At 30.7% G+C, this 26,201-nt stretch overlaps 1 protein-coding gene across 1 annotated transcript; it reads left to right on the top strand.

The window, feature by feature from the left end:
- The first annotated feature begins 1,674 nt into the window (after window positions 1–1,674).
- Window positions 1,675–25,945, top strand: LOC143076657 (uncharacterized). The gene is made up of 4 exons (XM_076252500.1): window positions 1,675–1,691; window positions 3,735–3,809; window positions 11,252–12,062; window positions 22,746–25,945. The coding sequence occupies exons 3-4, from the start codon at window positions 11,510–11,512 to the stop codon at window positions 23,801–23,803; spliced, it is 1,611 nt and encodes a 536-aa protein (XP_076108615.1). The 5' UTR covers window positions 1,675–1,691; window positions 3,735–3,809; window positions 11,252–11,509; the 3' UTR covers window positions 23,804–25,945.
- The last annotated feature ends 256 nt before the right edge of the window (window positions 25,946–26,201 follow it).

Genomic DNA, 26,201 nt, shown 5'->3' with positions numbered 1-26,201 from the left:
CAACCCAGGAGAAAGGGGGAGGTTCCAACTATATGTCCCATATCAAATGCATTGATCGTCCAAAAAAAGGGGGGGTTCCAACCCCTGGCACCCTCCCCCTGGATCCGCCACTGTAGTTAAGCAGACACCAATCAAACAATCAATACAAAGTTATGTGTGATTAAGGGCATATGTAAAACTTTTTTAGAGGACTGGAGGTACCTGAGTCAATCTTTTGGTCAATTAGCTTTTTACTATATTTAATTCACTGTAGAATAACTGTTTTGGAGTCAGTCAGACTTTTATATCAGTTTTAACTTTTTCAACAAGTGATTGTGCAACAATTTTACATACAAAAGTTTAATATAAAGGGAGATAATTCATTATTTGTATTAGATTCTATCTGTAACATGAAGAGAATGAACTAACATCATTGTTATTGACTTATTAGATTAAGAATATTTTATGTGGGCATTTTGTTTGCATGTGAATGATTTAATGACAGAGGGATGTTAATATCTTGTCACTCACACCTTTGTTTATTTACACTTAAATTACAAACAAATGTTTGTCATGATTTAGTGGATAACATTGAGTATGCAAACAAAAATGACTTTATGATTTTGCTTTTTAAATTCTATTTCTGAATTATAAAAAAATGTAATTATTTAAATGCTGTCGATCCTCTTTTTGGTGTTATCATCAATGTTCAGCTATTCTAGCAATACATCAGAAATTTATCAGAATTACTGTCACAAATTAGATTTGATGATAGAAAAATACCTGCTGAAATAAACAGTAACTGTGCGTGTTTTTGATTGATTAATTTGTGCTTGCTCTACTGTATGCACTGCCCCATCACAAAACGGCAAAAGTAACTATGTTAAACAATTGTCTGATGTATGCTTTGTTCATGGAGTTATTATTTATTTTTATGGAAGACACTATATGTTAGCACTATACTTGATTAATCCTCTTTACACAGCAACAATGATTCATTATTCAATTTCAGTTAGTTTTTGAAACAAAAAAAATATATGTGCCTCCTTGTGTGGAAAAAGCATTTATCTTTTAAATGGTATTATCTGCCCCTGCTGCTGTATTGTATGGCCTTAATTTAGGATTTATAGAATTTTTTTAATTATTTTGTTTGGAATTGAATAATCTAAATTAATTCCTGAACAATTGTTATAGTAATTTCAATTTTTTAACTACATCAGAGTACATAGTTTTTTTTTAATTTCAAAATGAAAAATACCTTTCTACAACTTAAATCTGATCATACTATAAATATAGAGACTGGGGGTATTAAGAGATGGAGTAAATATCAAAACTAAAAGATGAAAGTTTAAAAACATCTTAAAACCTTTATTGAGTTACCAGATAAATGGAACTTGGTTACTCAAAACAATTATTCAACAATGATATATCTTAGTCTACTCTGTTTCTGGGGCATCATTTGAACATTGAATTTATGGATCTGATATAAGACTGCATTAATTTGCAATAAACTATATTCATATGAATTTCATTTTTCATAAGCACATGTAGCCATATGTTTTATAGAGAAAGTTTAAAATAACTTATAAGTTTTCTCTTTCAAGTGTGGTTTCAATAAGACTGGCAATAATGCCAAGGAGATTGACTGCTCTTGGTGATTTGCAGATGCAAAATTTTGGTCCTAATATCAAGATTTTGTACATGAGATCAAAGTAAGTAGCTCACAAATTTTGCAAAGGTTGTATTCCATTATTGTTTATTTGAAAATAAATCCCTTATCTGAAATCCTAGATTTTTACCAAACTTGGAAAGAAGCTTCTAACAATCAAAAGATAATATCAAGATGTGAACATTTTTATTAATTTTTTCCCATTTTTGTTGACTCACAGCAGTTGTAGGCGAGACACTAGCTTCCGCTGAACCCATACAAATTTTTGAGAGTTATAAAGTTTTCGAACTGTCTACTTTCCATCTGTATAGTGTAAAGGCAACTGCTGACAGTCAGGATGGATACTGATGACACTTTACACAGTTGTAAAATACTTAATAACAATGAGCATACAGGAATATAATCCCACTCAGACTACTGAAAGGGGAGATAATCCTCAATACTTCAATATGTGGTAAAAATCTAATGTAGATACAAAAACTCCAAAACAGCTGAACATTAATGATGAAACTTTATACACTTGTAGAATACAACCTGAAGAGTTGTATTTAAAAGGAATATAATGCCTGCCTAGTATGTTAAAAGGGAGATAATTGAAATGTTCTTACTTTAATATTCTTATATATGGTATAAGAATGATTTTTTATGTCACATTTGTAACATGTGTAACCTTCCTCCAGCTAAGGGGTTAAATTGCAGATCACATGAATATGGATTCAGTGAGGTTGAATAAGTTGTAGTGTCCATTGCAATACAAATCACTTTGTTCTCTGTCAAGACAATTTGAAGGCCTTTGAATGACATTATTCCACAAGTCAATTATCATACATTGTTAAGTGACTAAATTTAAGTAAAGGGATGATTTATTCTGTTTTTCCAATCCTTTCCCTTTTTACTAGTCTAATGATAAATGCAATATCTGGACCTAAAGAACTACATTACATTTAATAATAATTATAGCCATATTGTGTATGAAGGATAAAAAAGCAGCTATTAATCGATGTAACAGTACTTTTTTCAATGGCCAAGAAGGCTAATGGGGAGTTGTTGTTGTTGCTGATATGTAATTAAACTACTGGCATTGTATCTAAATATAGATAGACATAAGTTTCATAAAGCTCATTTAATGACTATTTTTGCCACCTGATGTTTTCTGATCAGATTAGGTAAATAACCAATTAGTTGTTTCTGTAACATATATATTTCCAGTTTTCTAGGTAAATGACACTGGGTTTTGGTCTTTCGCACATTTTCAGAATTGATTTCAGAGCTATTAAAAACAGTATAAGCAAGACTAGCATTAATGTAAAAAAATTAAAGGCAATTAAATTTAGGGATATTTTCAATCATTACTCTTTCTGGATGTACTATTGATATATCTTCATTAGTATAACCCATTGAAGAAAGATGGGTAGAGTATACTGCTTTTGACCAGTCTATCAATCTGTTGGTCACATTCATTTTCATTCATTTTTATTCCAGGAGTTATGTCCCTTTGAAGTTTTGGTCTTAATATACTGCTGCAACAGTTTTTCATTGCAACTCTTCTGAGACCCCACCACAGAGTTTCATGAAATTTTATTAGATAGTAAGGACATACTTTGTAGATGTACATAATGACAGGAAATTATGATTTATTGTTTTTTCTAGAAGTTATCGCCCTTTGAATTAAGAATTATGACCATAATTTACTACAACAAGAGTTTGTTAGTGTAACTCCTCAAAACTACACAACAGTCAGAATTTCATGAACTTTGTAGTAAATGAGGACATAATATTGAGTTCATTTTGTAAGTGCAGACATTGAACGAAAATTATTATATTACAAATTTTCTTCTTTAACAATTTTGAACTAATTATCAAGATCTTTATTTCAGGTCTATAAATTTTAAATCATTTCCCTGCTTGATTTCGTAGACATTTTTCATGAAATATTGCATAAAAATAGCTCATTTATTTTAATCTTTATTAAATGTTACGTTTAATTTTTAACCCTATATAATAATCAGTCGCACAATGGTATTAAAACTAAATCTAATTATGTACTATTTAGGACTAATCAGATTTGACCTTTTATTTTCCACAGTGAAAAGCAGACTTCTGTTTATAACACGTTATGTAGGAGAAATGTCATGGAACACAGACATGCCAAAAATGGAGGGTAAGTTAATAATGTAGCATTATTATTTTTTAATTTGGAGGGGGTTTGTACAGAGCTGTTAATTCTGTAAATAATAACTTAACTTTTTCAAAAAAGAAAAGAAATCATTAAATCAATGTGTACAACCATACTGTAAAATACTGTTTTTATTAATATTTTGATATATTTATAGTGTCAGCTTGCAAAAATTATGTATTATCATGGGATTTTATATGATGTAATTTTTGAAAATTATGTCTGACATTTTATTATTTATTTTGTTGGGGGGGTTCTTCTACGTTTTATATTGAGTGTATCAAAGGGGCATTTGTTGTCAAATTCATGATTACTGATTTGATTTGGCTTTAAAGTTATATTTGATTTTAAAATGTAAATCCCAATAACAAAAAGTCAAAAGAAACAATTAGCTATGCATGGACTTGATATATAAATCAACAAAGACTGCTGATAGTCATTCTACCAAATTTAAACATAAATACAAATGTATGTCTAAGAAGCACATGGAGTTGTGTAATGACATTATTTGCACGTCTGTTATAATTTTTTGTCGAGCCTGCAACTTTTGTTGCAGAAAGCTCGACATAGGGATAGTGATCCGGCGGCGGCGGCGGTGTTAGCTAACTTCTTAAAAGCTTTATACATGTATTTTAGAAGGTGGAAGACCTGGATGCTTCATACTTTGTATATAGATGCCTCATGTTACGAAGTTTCCGTCAGTCACATGTCCAATGTCCTTGACCTCATTTTCATGGTTCAGTGACCACTTGAAAAAAAAGTTCAAATTTTTTGTAATGTTGAATTCTCTCTTATTATAAGTAATAGGATAACTATATTTGATATGTGCGTACCTTGCAAGGTCCTCATGTCTGTCAGACAGTTTTCACTTGACCTCAACCTCATTTCATGGATCAGTGAACAAGGTTAAGTTTTGGTGGTCAAGTCCATATCTCAGATACTATAAGCAATAAGGCTAGTATATTCGGTGTATGGAAGGACTGTAAGGTGTACATGTCCAACTGGCAGGTGTCATCTGACCTTGACCTCATTTTCATGGTTCAGTGGTTATAGTTAAATTTTTGTGTTTTGGTCTGTTTTTTTCATACTATATGCAATAGGTCTACTATATTTGTTGTATGGATTGATTGTAAGGTGTACATGTCTAGCGGGCAGATGTCATGTGACCTTGACCTCATTTTCATGGTTCAGTGGTCAAAGTTAAGTTTTTGAGTTTTGGTCTTTTTATCTAATACTATATGCCATAGGTCAACTATATTTGGTGTATGGAAATATTTTATGATCTTTATGTCAGTAGCGCAGGTTTCTTTTGACCCTGACCTCATTTTCACGGTTCATTGCACAGTGTTAAGTTTTTGTGTTTTGGTCTATTTTTCTTAAACTATAAGTAATAGGTCAACTATATATGTTGTATAGAAGCATTGTTAGCTGTACATGTCTGCCTGGCATGGTTCATCTGACCTTGACCTCATTTTCATGATTCATTGGTCTTTGTTTAGTTGTCTTGGTTAATGTTAAGTTTATGAGACAGTTGTAATGAAGCTTTATACTTAGGACTATCTACATAATATCAATGATTAGTATAGAAGGCGAGACATTTCAGCGTGTGCACTCTTGTTTTAAGGGGGCTCCATTGTCTCACTTTTCAATGTTGACATTCTTTTCTTTTTAAAAACTGAACAAACTTAGGGCATGTGTAGCCCATCTTCTACAGCTTACTATATAAATTCTAATGCTCAGAAAGTAATAACTGAATTTTACTTCAAGCTTAAACAGCCGTAGGATATTGTAATAAAAAAGAGGTTGAAGATATCAAGGTGACATTTTTAAAATTTTCAAGTCAAAGAAAAGCTGACAATGCCATGACAAAAAGGAACGTTTGCACTCTTGTTGTGTTGCTTGGTTCTAGTTTTATTGATGTTTACCCCCACATCTAATTGAAATAAAAAACAAACATGTACTTAAATGCATCTGTGGCTTTGAGATTTAGGATTTTCCAATAATATTTTGTAAGAACCAATTAATATTCCATGCATGCTCTTATATAATGATGCAGGTTTTAAGTATAATTAATTAATAAAGATTATACATAAAATACCTAACAATCTTTTATTTTATTGTAAAATTATGGAAAACTCAAGTTTTATGGTGATATTCATACTGATACTCCTTTTTAGCTCACCTGGCCCAACTTTGCCACAATCGTCATTTGGGGATTTCATTTTTTAAAAAGTGTCTGATCACCCAGCCAACCATACAAGATGGCTACCATGGCTAAAAATAGAATAGTGGGGTTAAATACAGATTTTGACTTATATCTTTGAAATCAAAGCATTAAGAGCAAATCTTACAAAAACTGTTTATCAGTCCAAGATCTATCTACCCTGAAATTTTCAGACAAATCTGACAACCTTTTGGTGGGTTGCTGCCCCTGAATTGGTAATTTTAAGGAAATTTTGCAGTTTTTGGATATTGTCTTGAATATTATTATAGATAGAGATAAACTGTAAGCAACAATAATGTTCATCAAAGTAAAATCTACAAATAAGTCAGCATGACTGAAATGTTCAATTGACCCCTTAAAGGAGTTATTGTTCTTAAAGAAAATTTTTAACAAATTTTTGTAAATTTTTGTAATCATACAAAATGCTTCTCCTCTGAAACTACTGAAACAAATTTAACTAAACTTAGTCACAATCATCATTAGGATATCTAGTTTAAGAAATGTATTTGATGACCCTGCCTTCTAACCATCATGGCTGACATGGCTAAAATAGAACATAGGGCAAAATGCAGTATTTGGCTTATATCTCTGAAACTAAAGCATTTAGAGCAAATTTGACCATTGTTAAAAATATTTAACAGGTTAAGATTTTTCTGTCTTGAAATTTTCAGATGAATTCGACAAGCTGTTGTTGTGTTGCTGCCCCTGAATTGGTAATTTTAAGGAAATTTTGCAGTTTTTTTATTAATATCTTAAATATTGTTATAGATAGATATAAACTGTAAACAGCAATAGTGTTCAGCAGAGTAAGATCTACAAATAAGTCAACATGGGCAAAATGTTCAATTGACCCCATAAGCAGTTATTGCCCTTTAAAGTCAATTTTTAACAATTTTTGACAAATTTCTGTAATCTTTTACTAAAGTCTTCTCCTCTAAAACAACTGAGACAAATTTTACCAAACTTGGCCACAAACATCATTAGGGTATCTTGTTTAAAAAAAATGTGTTTGATGACCCTGCCTGTCAATCAACATGGCAGACATGGCTAAAAATAGAATATAGGCGTAAAATAAAATTTTTGGCTTATATTTTTTTAACTAAAGCAAAAGTATTATTTCATGCATCAATTGTAAATAAAAATATCCAGTGAGCAACACAGGCTCCTTGGAGCTTTTATTTTGTCTTGCCTGCAATATTGTTTATGTATTTATTAGAGTTCTTCCTTCAACTGATTGCATAAAAAAAAGTATGCTAAAAAATCAGAAACATTGCACATTATATATCTTCAGATTGGATTGAAAAATTTATGCTTAATAATCAGAAACATAGCATATAAATCAGCATTATAGCACATATGTATAAAGATAAAAAAATGTGGAATGACATTAGCCTTCTGATTAAATCTTTAAGAATTTATGCATAAAAATCAGCAACAAAACATATATATCTTCTGATTCTTTATTGATTGTGGAACTGAGCTGAACTGTAAATCATAATGTACAAAGATCATTTAGGTCTAAGAGTGGTAGTAAATTATATTGTAGTGAGAATGTCAAGGATTAGGCCATTTCTTAAAGACTTAGTACAGTTACATCTGAAGGAGCAAAGATATATTTACTTCATTAAAAGCTGTCTATTTGATGAAGGAGCAATTCACTTATCTTTATTGGATAATCGTTGAAACAGAACAAATGTTAAGACATGTCTGTAATAAGATTTTATCCCTGAACGGCCATTCAGATTATCTCAAACATCAGATAAGGTTGAACAATATTGTCTTCCCTATCTATTTCATTGATTTTATTACTACATGGATAAGGAATCTTTAATTTCCAGGGATTAACTATCAGATATTTATTTGTTTCAGTACTGGGTCTGTTTAGATTGATTGTCTACTTCCTTCAAAAATGCTTTACATTATCTTCAAAAAAGTTTTAGAAAAGCAAATATTGTCATTACACTAGTAAACCAATTTTGTTTCCTTGACCCCTCAAATTGAAAAAGAACTATAAAATTATTCAATAATATTAATTAATGATATGAAAATAAAGTGAAAAAGGCTACTTATAATGTCTTAAACAACCTAAAATACAAAAATAATGAGATCTTGTATCATTGCTATGGCACAATTATCCCCTAAGTTTCAAAATAACGTAGAAATGTATACCATCAATATACAGCCTTCAACCATGAGCATAACCCATACTGTATAGTTATATACATAAGGTCCTGACATGACAAAATCTCCAACAATTCTAAAGAAGCACAAACAACACTTGCTTAAAGACAAAGGACACAGAGTAATGATCTAGAGTACTCACAGTTACTGAAACTGTCACCAACAGATTAAGTGCAAAGATCTAATAGGTTATTCTTATGTTGTATTGTTATACCACTGTTCCAGATAAGGGGAGGGATGATGCCTTCAAACATATATAACCCCACCACATTCTTTCTGTGCCTGTCCCAAGTCAAGAGCCGGTGTTCAGTGGTTGTAACTGGTTCATGTTGTCATTTTTGTTATATTGGATAATTGTTTTCTTTATATGAATTAGGCTGTTACTTTTCTCTATTGAATTGATTCATATTTTTTAAGTCAGTGCCAATTGGCTTATATAGATGACTATTGGTATGTGTTTTTTTTTATTGTTGAAGGCTGTACACATACCTCTTTATTTTTACAAAGATGCCAGAAATAGTCTGAGAATTATGATCTTTTTCCTACTTAATATAAAAAAGAAGATGTAGTATGATTGCCAATGAGACATCTCTCCACAAGAGACCAAAATGACACAGAAATTAACAACTATAGGTCACCGTACAACCTTCAACAATGAGCAAAGCCTATACCGCATTAATGTCAGTGGGCAAAAAATCAGACTATTATACCTACTCCATTTGGCTATAAGTCTTCTTAATCAACAGTTATAAGATAATGATTGATTCTTAAAGATGTTGTATACAGTATAACAAGCATGGATTTATTGGTACCTGTCCCCAATAAAAAAAAAAAAAAGATTTTTTTTAATTTAAGATTATTTTGTTTATGGGGAAAAATCTGAAATCACTAGTTTTACAACATTTTGCACATTCTGATATTAGTGTCTCCCTAAATAAAAAGCCCCGTATCTGCCAATTGAACTTTTATTTTACCTCAGACATGCACATATTGGAAAATCGCCAGGTAACATTAACATACTAATACTTATTATTTTTATGGGATAAACTGTTACAGATTCAAGGATATTGGAAAACCATGAATTTAAGTATCATACCATATAAAAAGGATGCAACTTTCAAGAAAAGAGATTAACATGAATAAATCCTACAATTTTTTTTAATTTGATGACCTTTGATTATACAAAATATTTAGAACATATTATGAGATGGACTATTAGCATAGACGAAAAAATTAACTGGAAAAAAATACCAAACAATGCACTGCAGGTAATTTATATTTCTTATGAACACAGGTTAAACTAAATTAAAAATTATAGTGAAATTTTCATAGAACTTAGCATTCTAAATAGAATATTAAAAATAGTAATTTGTAGATTTTTTTGCATGATTCTTAGGGACTAGTGCCATTCTTTGTCAGATTAGACCGTTGGTTTTTCTGTTTGTATGGTTTTACACTAGTAATGTTGGGGCCCTTTATAACTTGTTGTTCGGTGTGAGCCAAGGCTCTGTGTTGAAGGCCGTACATTGACCTATAATGGTTTACTTTTTTTAAATTGTTATTTGGATGGAGAGTTGTCTCATTGGCACTCACACAACATCTTCCTATATCAATTTAGACGAATTTTAAAACATGTCAGGAAATGATCCACACCCTAACCATTCTCTTTTAAAGTTTCCCTCATCTTCAGTTAATCATGTTAGGTCTTTCATTACTAATTTTCTGGTAATTTAAGAAATCTCTAGATATATTTTGGTTAGAATGATTGCAAATAATAGAGTTAGTTCCCCTTTATGAATTTCTGGTGCATCTCAACCAAATTAGATTGGGAAATATCAGAACTGGAAAGGAAACAAATGTTGTATTCATGCGCCATTGAACATTTTGAACATAAATTAATGTAAACTTTAGCGGGTTTTTGTTTGTCATGTTTTCACTACATATACTGCCTGATTCTAAGGCAGATTGGCACTTTGGAAATACTAAGTGATATGCCAATTCTGGACACTGTGGTTTTAAAAACAAATTATGATATTGCCATGCATTTAAGTGTTTTGAAGTGTACAACTTATTTACAAGCACAAAAATATCTGGTTAGAAAACAAATCCAGAGAAAAACAAAACAAAAGTGAAGGATATTCTGACAGATGTCCATGACACATTTAACCCATCTACAGATAAAAGAGGACTTATGTGCAATTCTTATTTATAACTAAATACATAAAATTGAGAATGGAAATGGGGAATGTGCCAAAGAGACAACAACCCGACCATAGAGCAGACAACAGCAGAAGGTCACCAACAGGTCTGCAATGCAACGAGAAATTTCCGCACCCGGAGGCGTCCTTCAGCTGGCCCCTAAACAAATATATACTAGTTCAGTGATAATGAACACCATACTAAACTCTAAATTGTACACAAGAAACTAAAAGTTTAAATGATACAAGACTAACAAAGGCCAGAGGCTCCTGACTTGGGACAGGCGCAAAAATGTGGCGAGGTTAAACATGTTTGTGAGATCTCAACCCTCCCCCTATACCTCTAGCCAATGCAGAAAAGTAAACGCATAACAATACGACTACAATTGTACAAAAACACACACTTTTTATGCCTGTCCACAATAAAAGAGGTTCATCATGGTTACTGGTTTTGGTCTGTACATTTGACTAGTGTAAAACCATTAAAACGGGAAAACCGACAATCTAATCTACGGTATATAAAAATACAAGAAATAAAAAACACTCATGAACTACATCATCAATCAAAATATCTAACCCATATTAGTTCTATTGTTTATATGTATGGTTCTTTCTATTGCTTGTTAGGTAGGTGATGGATTGTTCAGTTGCTGGGGTTTGCAATATTATATTAAACAATTCCTATTAACTTTTATATACAAAAATAAGTATAAATAACATAAAAAAACTTATTTGTTCTCAAATTAGAATACAAATAAAAATATATTGAAAACAGAATTATTAAAGATAGCTGTTTAATGTCTCTACAATACATTGTCTTTCAGGATCAGTATTGACAGTATTGCCTTGAGAATGGATATTGTTGTTAATGTCTAATGGAACTAAAGTATTAGAATCAAAGAAGCTAGTAAAATAAAGATCAAACCTAAAAGGAAATAAATCTTAAAGAATTGGAAGGCAAATCAGTTATAGATGCAGTAGAATTATAGAACCTCAAAAAATATTTCAACATAGAAAGAAGGTGAAAATAAAATTCTTTAAAAAGGTTATACTGAGAATTCAGAAATATATATTTTGTCAAGATGGAAAATGGTATCCATGACGAACAGACACCAGATAATGATAAAACTGAAAACCTGAAAGTGTCTGATGAAAGCAGTGTTAAAACAGGGGATGCAAATGGTGGTAAAAATGGACAAAATACTGCTGAAGAAGATGATGACAAAAAAGGGGAGATAAATGGGGAAGATAGGGTTTCCATTCCAGACTACACTCCTCCACAATCAGCTGATGCTTCGTTTTCAACAGATGCAAATGATGTTGAAGATAATAAGAGGTTAGATAATGATCCATCTACAAACCAAACAACAAAGGATTCAAATGGAACAGATGAAGATCCAGTAAGACCAACTACTAGTGAAAAAGTTACAAGGCCAACCAACACAGCAGATGTCACCAATGAAATATCAGGTCAGAGGTCAAGATCAGGAAGTGATAGCCAAGTTCCTGCTCCTGTCACGAAATCTGAAGACCCTGATAGACCAGACTCCTCGTCAAGTGAAGAAACAGGTTCATGGATATCAAGCTCATCAAGTAACAAGTCAGACAAGGAATCAGAAAATCAGACTAAGGAAGGTAAGATCAAAGGTGACATAGACTAGGTCGGGGAAGAAAATCAGGTTCATGGATATCAAGCTCATCAAGTAACAAGTCAGACAAGGAATCAGAAAATCAGACTAAGGAAGGTAAGATCAAAGGTGACATAGACTAGGTCGGGGAAGAAAATATAATTCAGTAATTCAATTTGTACATTAATCTGATTGGCAACACTCTTATCAATATTACATCACATTTCATCAGACTATTGGAATCCCAATGGGTATCAATTGGGCTCCTCTACTTGCAGAATTGCTTTTGTATTCCTATGAAGCAGAATTTATCCAGAGCTTGTACAGAAAGGAGAAAAGACATTAACCCAGTTCTTTTAATTTCACCTTTTGGTATATTGATGATGTACTGTCTCTTAATAATAATAATAGATTCAGTGATCACTTCTATTTAATATATCACAAGTGAACTTGAAATTAAAGATACTACCGACACAGATAAATCTGCTTCATATTTAGATCTTTTTCTCAAAATGACTACTGATGGTAGGTTAAATACCAAAATTTATGACAAAGGCAATGATTTTAATTTTCCTATAGTCAACTTTCCATTTCTGTGTAGCAACATCCCAGCGGCACCAGCATATGGAGTATATGTGTCTCAATTGATATGTTACTCTAGAGCCAGCTCATAGTACGTAGATTTTGTTGAACAAGGAATACTGCTTTCTCAAAAGTTGCTAAGACAGAGCTATGAATCAATCAAATTAAGATCATCACTCAAGAAATTTTACGGTCGCCATCATGAGCTGATTGGCCTTATGACAAAAATGTGTCAGAAATCATATCTGATATTCTTCCTCAGTCATAATAACCTCCCATCATTACCGAACTGAACAAAAAAAATAACATGACGGGTGCTGTATACGGTGCAGGAAAGGCTTACCCTTCTGGAGCACCTGATTTCACTCCCTGTTTTTAGTGGAGTTTGTGTTGTTTTTTATTTATCATTTATTAACTGTTGATGTAAATGCCCTTTGGTTTTGTGAGTCTTTGTTTACTCCTTGGTTTTGATTGCAATTGTCTTCATGTCACATTCCAAAATCAATAACATTTAAAAACATTTGTAATACATGTACATTATTTATTCAGGTAAACAACTGACCATGAATGAATAAGATATTTAAATTAGACTTCTTAATTTAGTGATATTTGATAAATCAATTCAATGCTTTAAGTTCATTAATAAATTTTGATAAATGTTCTGATAAATGTTATTGTTTTTATTAGTAACTCTCTATGAAACTGTAGATATATACATGTACATGTAATATAATTTCCATAATCAATATCAGTAAAATGTGACAAAACAAATTTATTTAGACGTCACAGTAAAATGTTTCAAAACAAATGTATTGAGACGTCACTAGAAGCCTTGAGATAATTGATCATTTAAAGTTTAAATATGATATTTTCTTAAAAGTCCAATAATATAAGATAAACGCTGTCATTGTGTATTTAACTGATTTGAAAAGATTTCTTTCAAGTAATTTGCACATTTGTCCATAATTTGGTTATAATAATGACAACTTTAGCATTAAAGAGGTAGGCATTTTAATTCATTAGCAGCATGTTTTTGTATAATTGTACAAAAATACAAATCTATGTTACAAGATCAGTATATATTGTGTCTTTTTGAATCAGAGTAAGACCGATACCAAACAATGCAGTTACAGGCTATTTAATACAAATGCTTGTGGTGGAAGTTAAAAAAAATAGCCTTTATGGTGACCTATCATTGTTAATTTCTGTGTCATTTTGGTATCTTGTGGCGAGTTGTCTCCTTGTCAATCATACCACATCTTCTTTTTTTATATTATTTATTATCTTGTTATTTGTTTGGCTCCATTGACACTATTGACACTGTTATTCTAGATAGTTTTGAAGAAACCTTGACATTATACATTTCTGATTATTTTTTTCCGTTTAGAGTTTTCCTCAGGAGTTTGGTATTTTTGTTATTTTACTTTCCCTTCCAGTCTCTTGCTGTCCAATAATATTTACATTTACCTGTACATGTATATCATTATTTTAGATAAGATATAAGTCATCAAAATTTTTTTTAATTATGATCTTATACTGGGCTATAAAAACCATTTGTAGGTGATTGGTTAATTTTAGTTTCTCACATTCGGACGCAAGAAATTAATAACGTGTTGTTTTCAATATTTTACATCACTGGGTCGATACCTCTGCTGGTGGACTATCAGTCCCCGAGGGTATCATCAGCTCAGTAGTCAGTATTTCGGTACTGACATGATATAACAAACTTTACTAAAATTTGTCCGTTTATAAATTTATAAATTATTTAGAAACTAAGGTTTCAACTCCCTCAGGCAAAGTTGGCTTTAGATGAATTTGGCTATATATTTTAGGTATTTTTGACATACAGCTCTTCAACGGTTTCGGTACTTATACATCTTCGGATTTCAAATGTTTGGCTTTGAGCGTTCCTGATGAAGGTATATCCAGAAAAGCGCTTCGGACGCAAGAAATTAATAACGTGTTGTTTTCAATATTTTACATCACTGGGTCGATACCTCTGCTGGTGGACTATCAGTCCCCGAGGGTATCATCAGCTCAGTAGTCAGTATTTCGGTACTGACATGATATAACAAACTTTACTAAAATTTGTCCGTTTATAAATTTATAAATTATTTAGAAACTAAGGTTTCAACTCCCTCAGGCAAAGTTGGCTTTAGATGAATTTGGCTATATATTTTAGGTATTTTTGACATACAGCTCTTCAACGGTTTCGGTACTTATACATCTTCGGATTTCAAATGTTTGGCTTTGAGCGTTCCTGATGAAGGTATATCCAGAAAAGCGCTTCGGACGCAAGAAATTAATAACGTGTTGTTTTCAATATTTAACTAATTCTTTGAAGAGAAAATGAAGACAATTATTTTTGGAAAATGTAGTTCAATTATAAGATATGCATGTTCCTGACATTCGGGCTAAACTAATCACTCTGGTCAATTACTCCTTCATATTGTCATCCCTGAATAACAGCACAATAGAAGACAAACATCTAGATCTGTACTTGTCAATGTTTACTAAACTTTTTTTGCATCTGTGTAAAAAGAAATGTCAATATTCGCACAGCACGAAATGTATTGTGGTATTGTTTTCTGGGGCCTAATTGAGCTTTATATGTAAACTAATTTGCCGTTATATGGAAACTGACTAGTTAATCAATACCTTTATAATCAATGCTTAATTACTACCTTATCTGTTTGATAAGAGACACAGAATTAATTTCTACTTTTAATCACCTGTGCAGGTACAAATCCAGGTATTTGTATGAAATCTCCGTTATTTATAGATAAATATTACGAAAGGGAATCTATAGATGATAAATCTTTTTATGGTCACATAAGTCACTTAAACTCAGTAGACAAATTACACTTGGATCAACTACAAGTTATTACAAATAAAAAGGTAAAGTTGATTTAATTGTTTTCTTAATGCTATAATGAAAATATCTGTAAATTATTTTAGTAAATTAAATGATAATTATAAAGGATTTTTTGGTATTTTTTTTTTTTTTATTGTAAGCTATATCCTCTTATAATTGCTCTTCAGTGCTAATTATTTTAAGACCATTTGAATATCAGTCATATTTGCAAAGAACTAAAAAAAAATGTTTTAAAGATAGCGATTTAAGTGGTAAGACATAAAGGTCAACACTTTATGCCTCTTGCATATTTTTTTCCTGCATTATTAACCCTGCTTAATTTTAATTTATTTTCCTGTGCTTAGTTTTTATTCAATGTCCGTTTTATGTCCTGCATGATTTCTACTACATGTTCTGATTTTTACCTGCTTAGTTTACATTCAACTAAAATACTCCGTACTTCAAAAATAATAATATTTGGCTTACATAATTTTGATTTTTTATCAGTTCAGATATGCTTCTATTATCAGCTTTCTTAACAACACAAAAATTGAACTTTTTTCATTGTTAAATTTTATAGACATAAGAAAAAATAAAAAACTAACTATTTATGAATGATTTCTTTTCAGTTTGTGCAGTTTATTTAAAAAGTTACAACATGTATTATGCAATCACACTTTTATAAAGTATGCTTAGACGTTCCTAGGTCTTTATTAGTGCTTTCTAAAGAAATATATTTCAACTTTGCCAAAGTTATCAATTTTAGGAGTGTTTTATTAAAGATTTATTTGACCACTTACTCACAATGTGGGTAATATACCATCTTCATCTCACATTGTCCCTTTCATGTTCATCTGTCTGATATGTTAAATATTATCATTATGGAATTATGTTGAGTTATACTGTATAAGGGACTTTCAGATGGTTTGACAATATAATATCAGATTATTACATGGCATTTTTCATATCGCATGTATTATCAGCCCTAGGTTCAATATCAGCCCAAGAGCCGCATGGCTCGAGGGCTGATATTGACCGAGGGCTGATAATACATGCGATATGAAAAATGACATGTTATGATCTTTTTATCATATGCTTCAACAGTAGAGAAAAATAACAGATTCATATATTGATCCTTCTACGTGGTTCCCGAAAAGAAGTTGAAAGAGTAAAAAGTTCACGGATGTCGGACCCAAAAATATATACATTCAATATGAAATTTTTCTATCATATGCCTCAACAGCGAGAAAAACACATTCTATTATGGACGAATCGACAAAAAAATAATTCAACAATATACATAATGAACGTTGTTTGGAAAAGTCAACTTTTTTTAAAGTAACTTTCTAAATTATGTTTCAGAAACACTTAAAAAATGTATTTATTTAATTTTTTTTTTTGATTTAATTATTTTACACAATATACTTTCCAGTATTCAAATAATTGTTTTGTACACTACTTTGTAATGTTTTTCACTGAAAACGTAGCACTGAGGTGAATTTTCCGGAATTTGCCGATTATCACCGGAATGCCATGTGATAACGTTACGGAAAGACATGTGATAACAATCGAAGCATGTGATAAACTTTTCATATCAGCCCGCTAAGCACCAATTCGAAAAATATGGAAAATACTTTAATTTAATGCTATTATCATACAGTAAAAATCATATGTTATTTAGTCTAAGTATATGATAAAGATTTTTATTACACCAATTGAACATGATGCTTTTAATGCAGTGGGGTATATTAAAGCCATAGGAGGATTCAGGGGGCATGGACCCCCCTTTTATGGGAAAAATTTGGTTGGTAATACAGCGAATGACTGGAGCAGGCCCCCTAAGTTCATTCAGCACCCCCCTCCCCCTCCCCCCTCCCCCCTTATAAAAGTTCTGGATCCACCACTGAAAGCATAACAATGCCTTCATCTTCTACTTTCCCCTTTGTATTAGATATAAGATATACAGCAGTGCTTTCCATTTATAACTAGAAATATAAGTATGCAGTCTTGATTTAGTGCTAGCAGACTAAATAATTAGTGTTGTCAACGGTTAACCGGTTAACCGGTTAAACGATCGAATATCGAATACTAAAAAAGCTAACCGGTTAACTGGACTTTTTTTTCAATTTAAATAGATTTCATATAAATGTGTATTGAAATCATTAAATAGTTGTGTTTTCTTTAAAAAATGTTGTCGTGGTAATTAATTTGACGGATCAACTGTCCAGTATACTGATTGGTATTGTTAATCAAAAAATATAAAATTAATTAAAACTTGTCTCTCAGCTCGGGGCAAGATCTTAAGGAAACATAATTAGTTTCATGTTTTTTTAACAATAATTTTTAATCAGTAATACGATTAAATTTTACAATTTACTTCATTATTTCACTTTTGATCTCATATTGTGTGGACCTACATCTGAATGTGCGTCGTGCAAGTCTTTGTCATAACTAAATACTAAATACTAAATTTACTACTGTAAAAAGCAAACCAATGTGAATGTAATCAATGTATACTTGATGGTATGAATATCAGGATTAATCAATTTTAATTGAAACACCTCATATTATTTTTGGAGACAACAAGACAAAATGGAAGAATCATTGGTTTCAGACATATTCAATTCTACGAGATCAAGACATATTTTTTTTTTTTATTTTTCAATTTGAAGTTAGTACAAACGCCATAATTGATACCGTGTATTTGATTATTAAAAGTCAAACTTTGACAGGAATCTTCACAGACAAGCCTTATAAAACCAAAGGTCAAACTTCCATTCATTGTATTATAAAAACGTAAATGTATGACTTGGATGGAATCTAGTAACATTGACACTCATACCACATCTTCTTACATCGATGTGGAGGGTACTTTTGATAAGGCCTTCAAACATTAACTTAAACTACCGGTTAAGCGGTTAATCGGTCGAACGATTATACGAGTAACCGGTTAGGCAAAAGTGTACGATTTCCCAACACTATAAATAATAGAATTTTAAATGCAATCAAAATTGAAGACTTCATTCCACATGTCCCCAGAGGTTCTCTCAATACCAAATATTCTCTGCTCTGTAATATCTTCATAGTTCAACACAGGACTTTCAACTGTCCTTAGTTATTCTTGCATATGACCACTCATTCTTATAGTTTCCACATATAGATATATTAAAATATCCAGAACGCATTTGAACCTGAGTGAACTTAAGAAATTGCAATCTTGAATTAATTAATATTGATTTCAGCAAAACCAATTTACCAGCAGCCCTTGAAGGGTCTTGCACTATTTTTCATTAATCAAATAAACTTCAGCTCATCTATTTGGATATGAATATTTTGAAAGATCTAAATGCCTGAAGGTTCATTTCAGATGTTGGCGAAATTATTTTCTCTTTTAGAAGTTTCTAAGTCATTTCACTATAAAATAAGGAGATTTGGTATGATTGCTAGTGAGATAACTATCCCCCAGAGACCAAATGATGTAATTGTTAGCAACTATATGTTGTGTATGGCCTTCAACAATGAACAAGCAAGCTAGTGATGAGTCTGATGACCCTGACATAAGAAGAAAACAACTAAAATTAGACCAATGGCCTGATCTATGTACAAAACAACAAATAAAAAACAAATATGATAAACAGTAACAAAAGACAACAACTGAATAACAGGTTCCTGACTTGGAACAGTCACATACATAGTATGGCAGACCCAATTAGACTTAGATTTGTTGTCAGAGTCTAGGCATTTTCTAGTCATCTACTTCTGTCCAATGATTTTTTTTTTTTAAATTGTGTCATTTGGTTGTTGTCTCATTGATGTATTTCCTTAATCTACTTTTTATAAATTTTAGATTCTTTGAAATACTATTTCAATCTCTCCAGTAATCATCTAATGATCAACTACTGTTCTTTAACCCTGACTTCTCAATTTGTTCAAACATCACTGCTGGTTTTTATAATAACTTCAGTCAGTACATGTTAAAATAACTGTGTACATGAAAATAAATAAAAGCAATAATGTTGTAGGACTACAAAACAAATTAATAAATAATGATTTTCTTATAGCCAATTTACTAATTGTGTATGAAAATTGCACTTTTATTATTTGGTAATAAAAGTACAGCAATGTGATGTTTATTCAAAGAATGAGACTATTATTGACTGTAAATGATATTACTCTATTTAGCTTATCTGGCTCTATGGGGTTACTCGTCATCCATTATTTCTATCATTGAATATTGTCATATTTTTTTTTAGAAAATAAATTAACTCAACACTGCTAAAGTAGAACATAGGGTAAAATTTATGAATTGTCTAATATCTGAAAAACTATAATTGACACAGAAATCCAAATGGGTTAAAAACATTGCTCAAAATGTCAAGATCTACCATTTTCCTATTTTTGTTTAATCTGTAAACAGATCAGTTTTACAAGAAATAAATAATATGTTTTATCAATAGTCTATTTGCCAATTCACGTAATTGACACTTTGACATTTTTCAGATGTCTCCTATATAAGGGACATTATTTTTCATTGAAAGTGGAAAGAGCACATTTATCGATATAACCTTTATTTTTGTTCACCCTTCGACTTTAGTCGAAAAAGCATGACAAAGCGATCCTACACTCCGTCGGTGTCTGCGACGGCAGCAGCGTCCACAAATATTCACTCTGTGGTTAAAGTTTTTGAAATTTTAATAACTTTCTTAAACTATCCTGGGTTGGTACCAAACTTGGACAGAAGCTTGTTTATGATCATAAGATAGAATCCAGAAGTAAATTTTGTAAAAATAAAATTCCATTTTTTCCATATTTTACTTAAAAATGGACTTAGTTTTTCTGCCGGGAAATGTTACGTTCGCTCTGTGGTTAAAGTTTTTAAAATTTTTATAACTTTCTTAAACTATCCTGGGTTGGTACCAAACTTGGACAGAAGCTTGTTTATGATCATAAAATAGAATCCAGAAGTAAATTTTGTAAAATAATAAATCCATTTTTCCATATTTTACTTTTAAATGGACTTAGATTTTGTGCCAGGAAACAACACATTCACTCTGTGGTTGAACTTTTTAAAATTTTAATAACTTTCTTAAATTCTTATACTATTTGGATTCGTACCAAACTTGGACAGAAGCTTGTTTATGATCAAAAGCTAGTATCTAGAAGGAAATTTTGTAAAAAAATAAATCTGTTTTTTTGTATTTTACTTTTAAATGGACTTAGATTTTCTGCCAGTAACAACACATTCGCTCTGTGGTTAAGCTTTTTAAAATTTTAACAACTTTCTTATACTATTTTTGATTTGTACCAAACTTGGACAGAAGCTTGTTTATGATCAAAAGCTAGTATCGAGAAGGACATTTTGTTTTCTTCCAGTGAACATTAAATTCAGTCTGCAGTTAAAGTTTTTAAACATTTATTAGATTCATAAACTATCCTGGATTTTTACCAAACTTGGACAGAAGCTTCTTACAAAAGATAGTATCAACAGGAATATTTTATTGATTTATTTCCTCATTTTTGTTGAGCCTGTAATTAACAGAAAGAGTAGGCGAGACACTGAGTTCCGCAGAACCCTTACAAATTTTTAGTTCATTTAGCTATAAACTTTTGATATAATAAGCTCTTTTCACTAAAAATTGGTTAAAAAGCTGATATATCACATTCAACTTTTCATGCTTTGCATTAGCAGAAGCCAATTTTGAACCATTATCTATGATTGACAAATGGAAGCAATTTGTGCTTAAAGGTAATTAGCAAATGGACTATTAATCTTAATATTAGGACCATTATCTTTATAGTGTGAGACATTGCTCTCAGAAAGATGGACCACAGTGTAAATCTGTAAGATTAAAGTACAGAGTAAATATGTAGAAGAAAGTCAAACTGCTTGTACTTTACTGTTTTCAAAGTATATATGAGGTCTTGTAAATTCCTACCTTATGATGTACTGGCTTTTTAATACATACATGAGAATAGTACTCAATTTGGATAAATTTATTCTAGTATACATTTCTGGTAATAGAATTGAAAGATGTATAAAAACCAGAAATTATAACGTTTCCCCAATACTGCAGCAAAATTTAATTACTTTAATAAAATAAATTTTAAGATAATAATTTGTGTCTATATGTGTATACAGGTAAAAAATGAAAGCTAAAAATTGATTTAAAGTGACTTTGATCTGCCCCTTGTCATCAATTTACCCAGGGCATGTTTTAATGATAATAATAAATGTAAAATAAACTAAGGTTGGATTAGGCTTTTAAAGTGTCGAAAACTACAAAATCCTTTCTATAATAAAGTGACATTATTTGAAAGTTATAGGTTGGGAAGAAATAATCAATTTTACAACAAAGCCATCTTATACCAATTTTTTCAATCTGGTGAGCGTTCTCTTGTGTGAACCCTGATTCAGGGTTACAAATGTCAAAATCATTGTACATTTTCTTTGTAATACATTTTATTCCACTTTTTCAACTTGACTTACTCCAGGACAGAAATCCTGACACATATCTATCATGTCTATACATAGCTGTATCTATGATTCTAGAATGTTTATAATGCAAATTTGAAGATTTTTATTTAATTTTGTATTTAAAATTTGACCTAGCAAATATGCATTATGTACATATGGTGTCCTGAACTTGTAACTTAAATTAGTTAGATTTGGGGGTTTGTTCAAAATATTTGCAAATACTTGTATTTAGAGTATTAAAAGTCAGATTGTGTAGTTATACATCATATTTTTATTGTGACTTAAAAGTGAGTGTCAAGTGATCAAGGCAAGTTCTATAAAACTGTTAATTTCATACATCAATTAATTTGAATTTTAAAGCTCTTTTAATTAGAGTTGCTCAATTATTGGTTTTCACATGATTTTATTTGTTTTCACATGATTTATAGTTATGACACTAATTTGATTAGAAAAAAACAAAATTTTTAAATAAAATTAATTATAAAATTTTATGTTTAGCATTGAAGATAGGTAAGGAAAAACATCAATAGATATATACATATTATATGAAAAAAATCAGAAAAAGGTAATACTTTACTTAGTGTAAATGTTTTGTTATTCTAAGCCTCAATATCAAAATCTTATCAATTTTAATTTACTTTTATTGGCATAACGGAAGAGATAAAATTGTTTATAACAGAGTGTAATAGTTGTTTACGACACATTGAGTTTACATTGCAGAGATATTCAGTGTTCACTTGTCAGGACTAATACAATTACGCAAATTAAACTATTTACAGGTAAACAGATTGTTGAAGGAAGTGATGACCAGTTAGCAACTAGTAGTCCTCAAGACAACAACCAGGGATTGGTTAATATAAGTGAAGAGCAACAGATTGAGCAAAGCCAAGAAAACCGGGAGGATTCTATAGAGAAACAAGAAACCAGTCCAACAAACAAAATGAGTTCAGAGGAGAAAACTGTTGAGCCTGTTGAAACTGTCGCTGAAACACAGAAGACAGATGATGTAGAACCAAAAACAGACGACGTAGAACCAAAAACAGATGATGTAGAACCAAAAACAGAGGAAAATGAGACAAAGAATGAAACAAATGATGGACAGAAGGAGGAAGAAGTAACAAAGCAGGAAGAAACAAAAGAACCAGAAAAAGATACAACTGCTGAGGAGGAGCAAAAAAGACTGGAAGAAGAGAAAAAAGAAGAGGAAAGAAAGAAATTAGCAGAGGAGGAAGAGAGGCGTCTTTTAGATGCTAAATTGGCTGAGGAGGAAGCCTCTAAAAAGAAGGCTGAAGAAGAAGAGGAGACGAAGCGTCTTGCAGAAGAGGAGGCAAGACTTCAGGCCGAGGAAGAGGCAAGGAAACAAGCAGAAGAGGAAGAGCAGAGGAAAAATGCACTTCTGAATCAACAGGGATCTAAAGATGCCATGCAACAATTGATTGACGACAACACCAGATTGGCTGATGATGCTAAGACTGCTAAAGAGGAACTTCAACAAGTCACGGAGAAACACAAAGGTGTAGAGATGGAGTTAAGTGAATTAAGGAAGGAAAATGATGAAAATAAGGTTCAAGTGAAAAATTTACATGAAGAACTAGAGAAATTAAAAAAGCAAACTCCAGGTACGACAGAAAATGAAGATAATGATGCTCAAATAAGAGACTTGCAATTGAAATTAAAACAGATTGCTCATGAAGATGAAGAAAAGGAAAAGAAAATACAAGAATTAAGTAAAGAACTTCATCAACTGAAAGTAGAATTACGTCAGAAAAGTGCAGGACACTCTAATGATAGAAATGCAGCCGATAATCCAAAATCAAAATCTTGTGTTATTTTGTAAATCCATATTTAGGATAAAGAGAACCATGAATGATATTTTCTGAAACATATTCTGTGATAGGTTAAGTTTGTGAAACCAACTGAGTCTTTGGTGCATATTTATCTCAAAGTAAGTGTATATTGTATAAATGTAAATTACCATTTAAATTATTGTACTCTCAATATTTTATTTTTTTTCCATTTTCGTTGTAAATGGATTAAATTTACAAGAATTTATTTTCAGACTTAGTTTCAATAAAATCTATTATTCATTTTTCATGATTTATTTGATTTAAAAGTAAAGGGTACTAAAAACTTTGTGAGATTTATTTGTGAAATTGTTTAATATGTAAATTATTTTTATTTATTTTTATAGAAGAATGTAGATTTCTTTTAAGTGCAATCAAACTGATAAACCAAACTAATTTATGTATAGATATGTAAATTACCCCTAATTTGTAAAAAAAAATCTTGACTTTACATGTTTATACATATTAATTCTAATATTCATTTACTAACCAATTTAATTGAATATGAGGGTCTATACTAGAATATGATTTAGAAAGCAGTTTTCTCTTAGTATGAATATTTCCCTTATATATCAGCTACTCTTGATAAACTTTACTAAGTAAAGAACATATATTTTAAATACATTCAATTATAAATGTCCAGAAAAGAATAGATTATTTGACTCCAGGATCTAAGCCTATTATAATAAGTTAATTGTGATAAGGTCAATTTCATCAGTGAGGAAATGGAACTATACATTTTAAGTAAAATATGGATATGGTGAAAAAGGGGGATTCGTACAAGAACTTTTGTATAATGTATGTACCCTTAAGGCCCTGACTAGAAATTCTCATTAGACTTAAGGTCTAAAAAAATATTTTCCACTAATAAAGAACTTTTGTATAATGTATGTACCTTTAAGACCCTGACTAGAAATTTTCATCAGACTTAAGGTCTAAAAAAATATTTTCCACTAATATAGAATTTGTACTAAGGCAAAATATGTAGTGATGTTAGTAAAATCACATTTTTGAATCATTCATACTTTGATGACCCCAGTAGTTGAGACCCTTGCTGGATGATACCAGAAGTTTGTTTGTAGCTGCTAAGCACCCAGTGTTTATAATAGTTTACTTTTACCTTTATAAGAATGGACATTTAATTAATCTGATAGCCTTTAATCTACTTTGATTATATGTATGAAAGTCGTGATAAGAAAGTGTAAAAATTATTTTATCTTATATCAAACTTTATAATTTATTTTAAGGATTTTCAGTCAATACCAAAGTTAAATGTCCTGATTGAATTTTTTAGTTCTATTTATTGACTGTTATGTAATTTATTGATAACATTCTATTTAGTCACAGAGGTAGTTTATTTGTACTGCATAAATTATTATTGACTTATCATGTGCAATTTAGATTAGGGGAAGGGGAATAACTCTAAATAATCATGAACTTATTTTTGTGTCAAGATAAGCCCACAAGACCAAATATGAAGGAATTGTAATGTGCATTTCTTAGATTAAATCTTAGTTAAAAAAGAGAGTCAAAGTTCTAGGGAACCATATCATGATTTTATAATCAATAGTAATGTTCTCTTTAAAGCTTTTAAATTAGCTGATTATGAAAAATATGACTTTTTTATTTGAAAAAATGCACCTTTTGTTCTTTTGACATGTTCATATTTATACATACAGCATTTTCTTTTTCTAGTCAAACAGTCAAAATAATGCATTTGTACTTTTTTGGAATGAAAACTGTGATGTATTATTTGTAATTAGAATTCCCATAACCTTATTTTCAATCTTTCAGAAGAAATTTTGATACATAATTTTAGTCTAATTTTTTATGATATTGTAAAGATTATTACTGTGTTGTCCTCCCAAGGAACATAAGAAGGTTTTTCTTCTCAATATATGAGTATGATTTTATGAATCCGTCCAAGGACATTTTTGTTTTAAATCATTTATAATAAATTTCAATATGATTTACACATAATGCCAAAATTAGTATTAGAACAACATTTATAACAATAATAAGTATGTTGAATATAACTATTTTTTCTAGATGAAGTTTCAGGTTTTGAAATTTATATATAATTTATCTGTAATTGTTACAAAGTACATGTAGCTTTATAAAACTTGTTATTGTCATTTTGTTTGACTTGTTACTGGTCTGATTATGGTGGATCATAAGTGTATTTCCTCAGATAGAATTTTCTTATACTTTGCTGAAATGAAGATTTTACTATGCTTTTTTCAAAAATATGATAAAAAGCATGGGTCACCAGGCTATTTTTGATTGATCCAAGTCATGCAATATTGCCCAAATTTGTATTTGTTGTTCATGAAAAAAATCTTTTTTGAAAATTAAAAGACATCTATGAGATAGAATTTCAAAACAAAATAT

Source organism: Mytilus galloprovincialis, chromosome 1 (assembly GCF_965363235.1).
Source record: "Mytilus galloprovincialis chromosome 1, xbMytGall1.hap1.1, whole genome shotgun sequence".
NCBI lineage: Eukaryota > Metazoa > Mollusca > Bivalvia > Mytilida > Mytilidae > Mytilus > Mytilus galloprovincialis.
Note: the sequence above shows the minus strand (reverse complement) of the source record. Positions and strands in the feature narration are given on the sequence as shown.

Coding starts and splice junctions, on each gene's coding strand:
- LOC143076657 (XM_076252500.1), top strand. CDS start 11,510: ATGGAAAATGGTATCCATGACGAACAGACACCAGATAATGATAAAACT. Junction 12,063..22,745: donor AGAAAATCAGACTAAGGAAG/GTAAGATCAAAG, acceptor AACTATTTACAG/GTAAACAGATTGTTGAAGGA.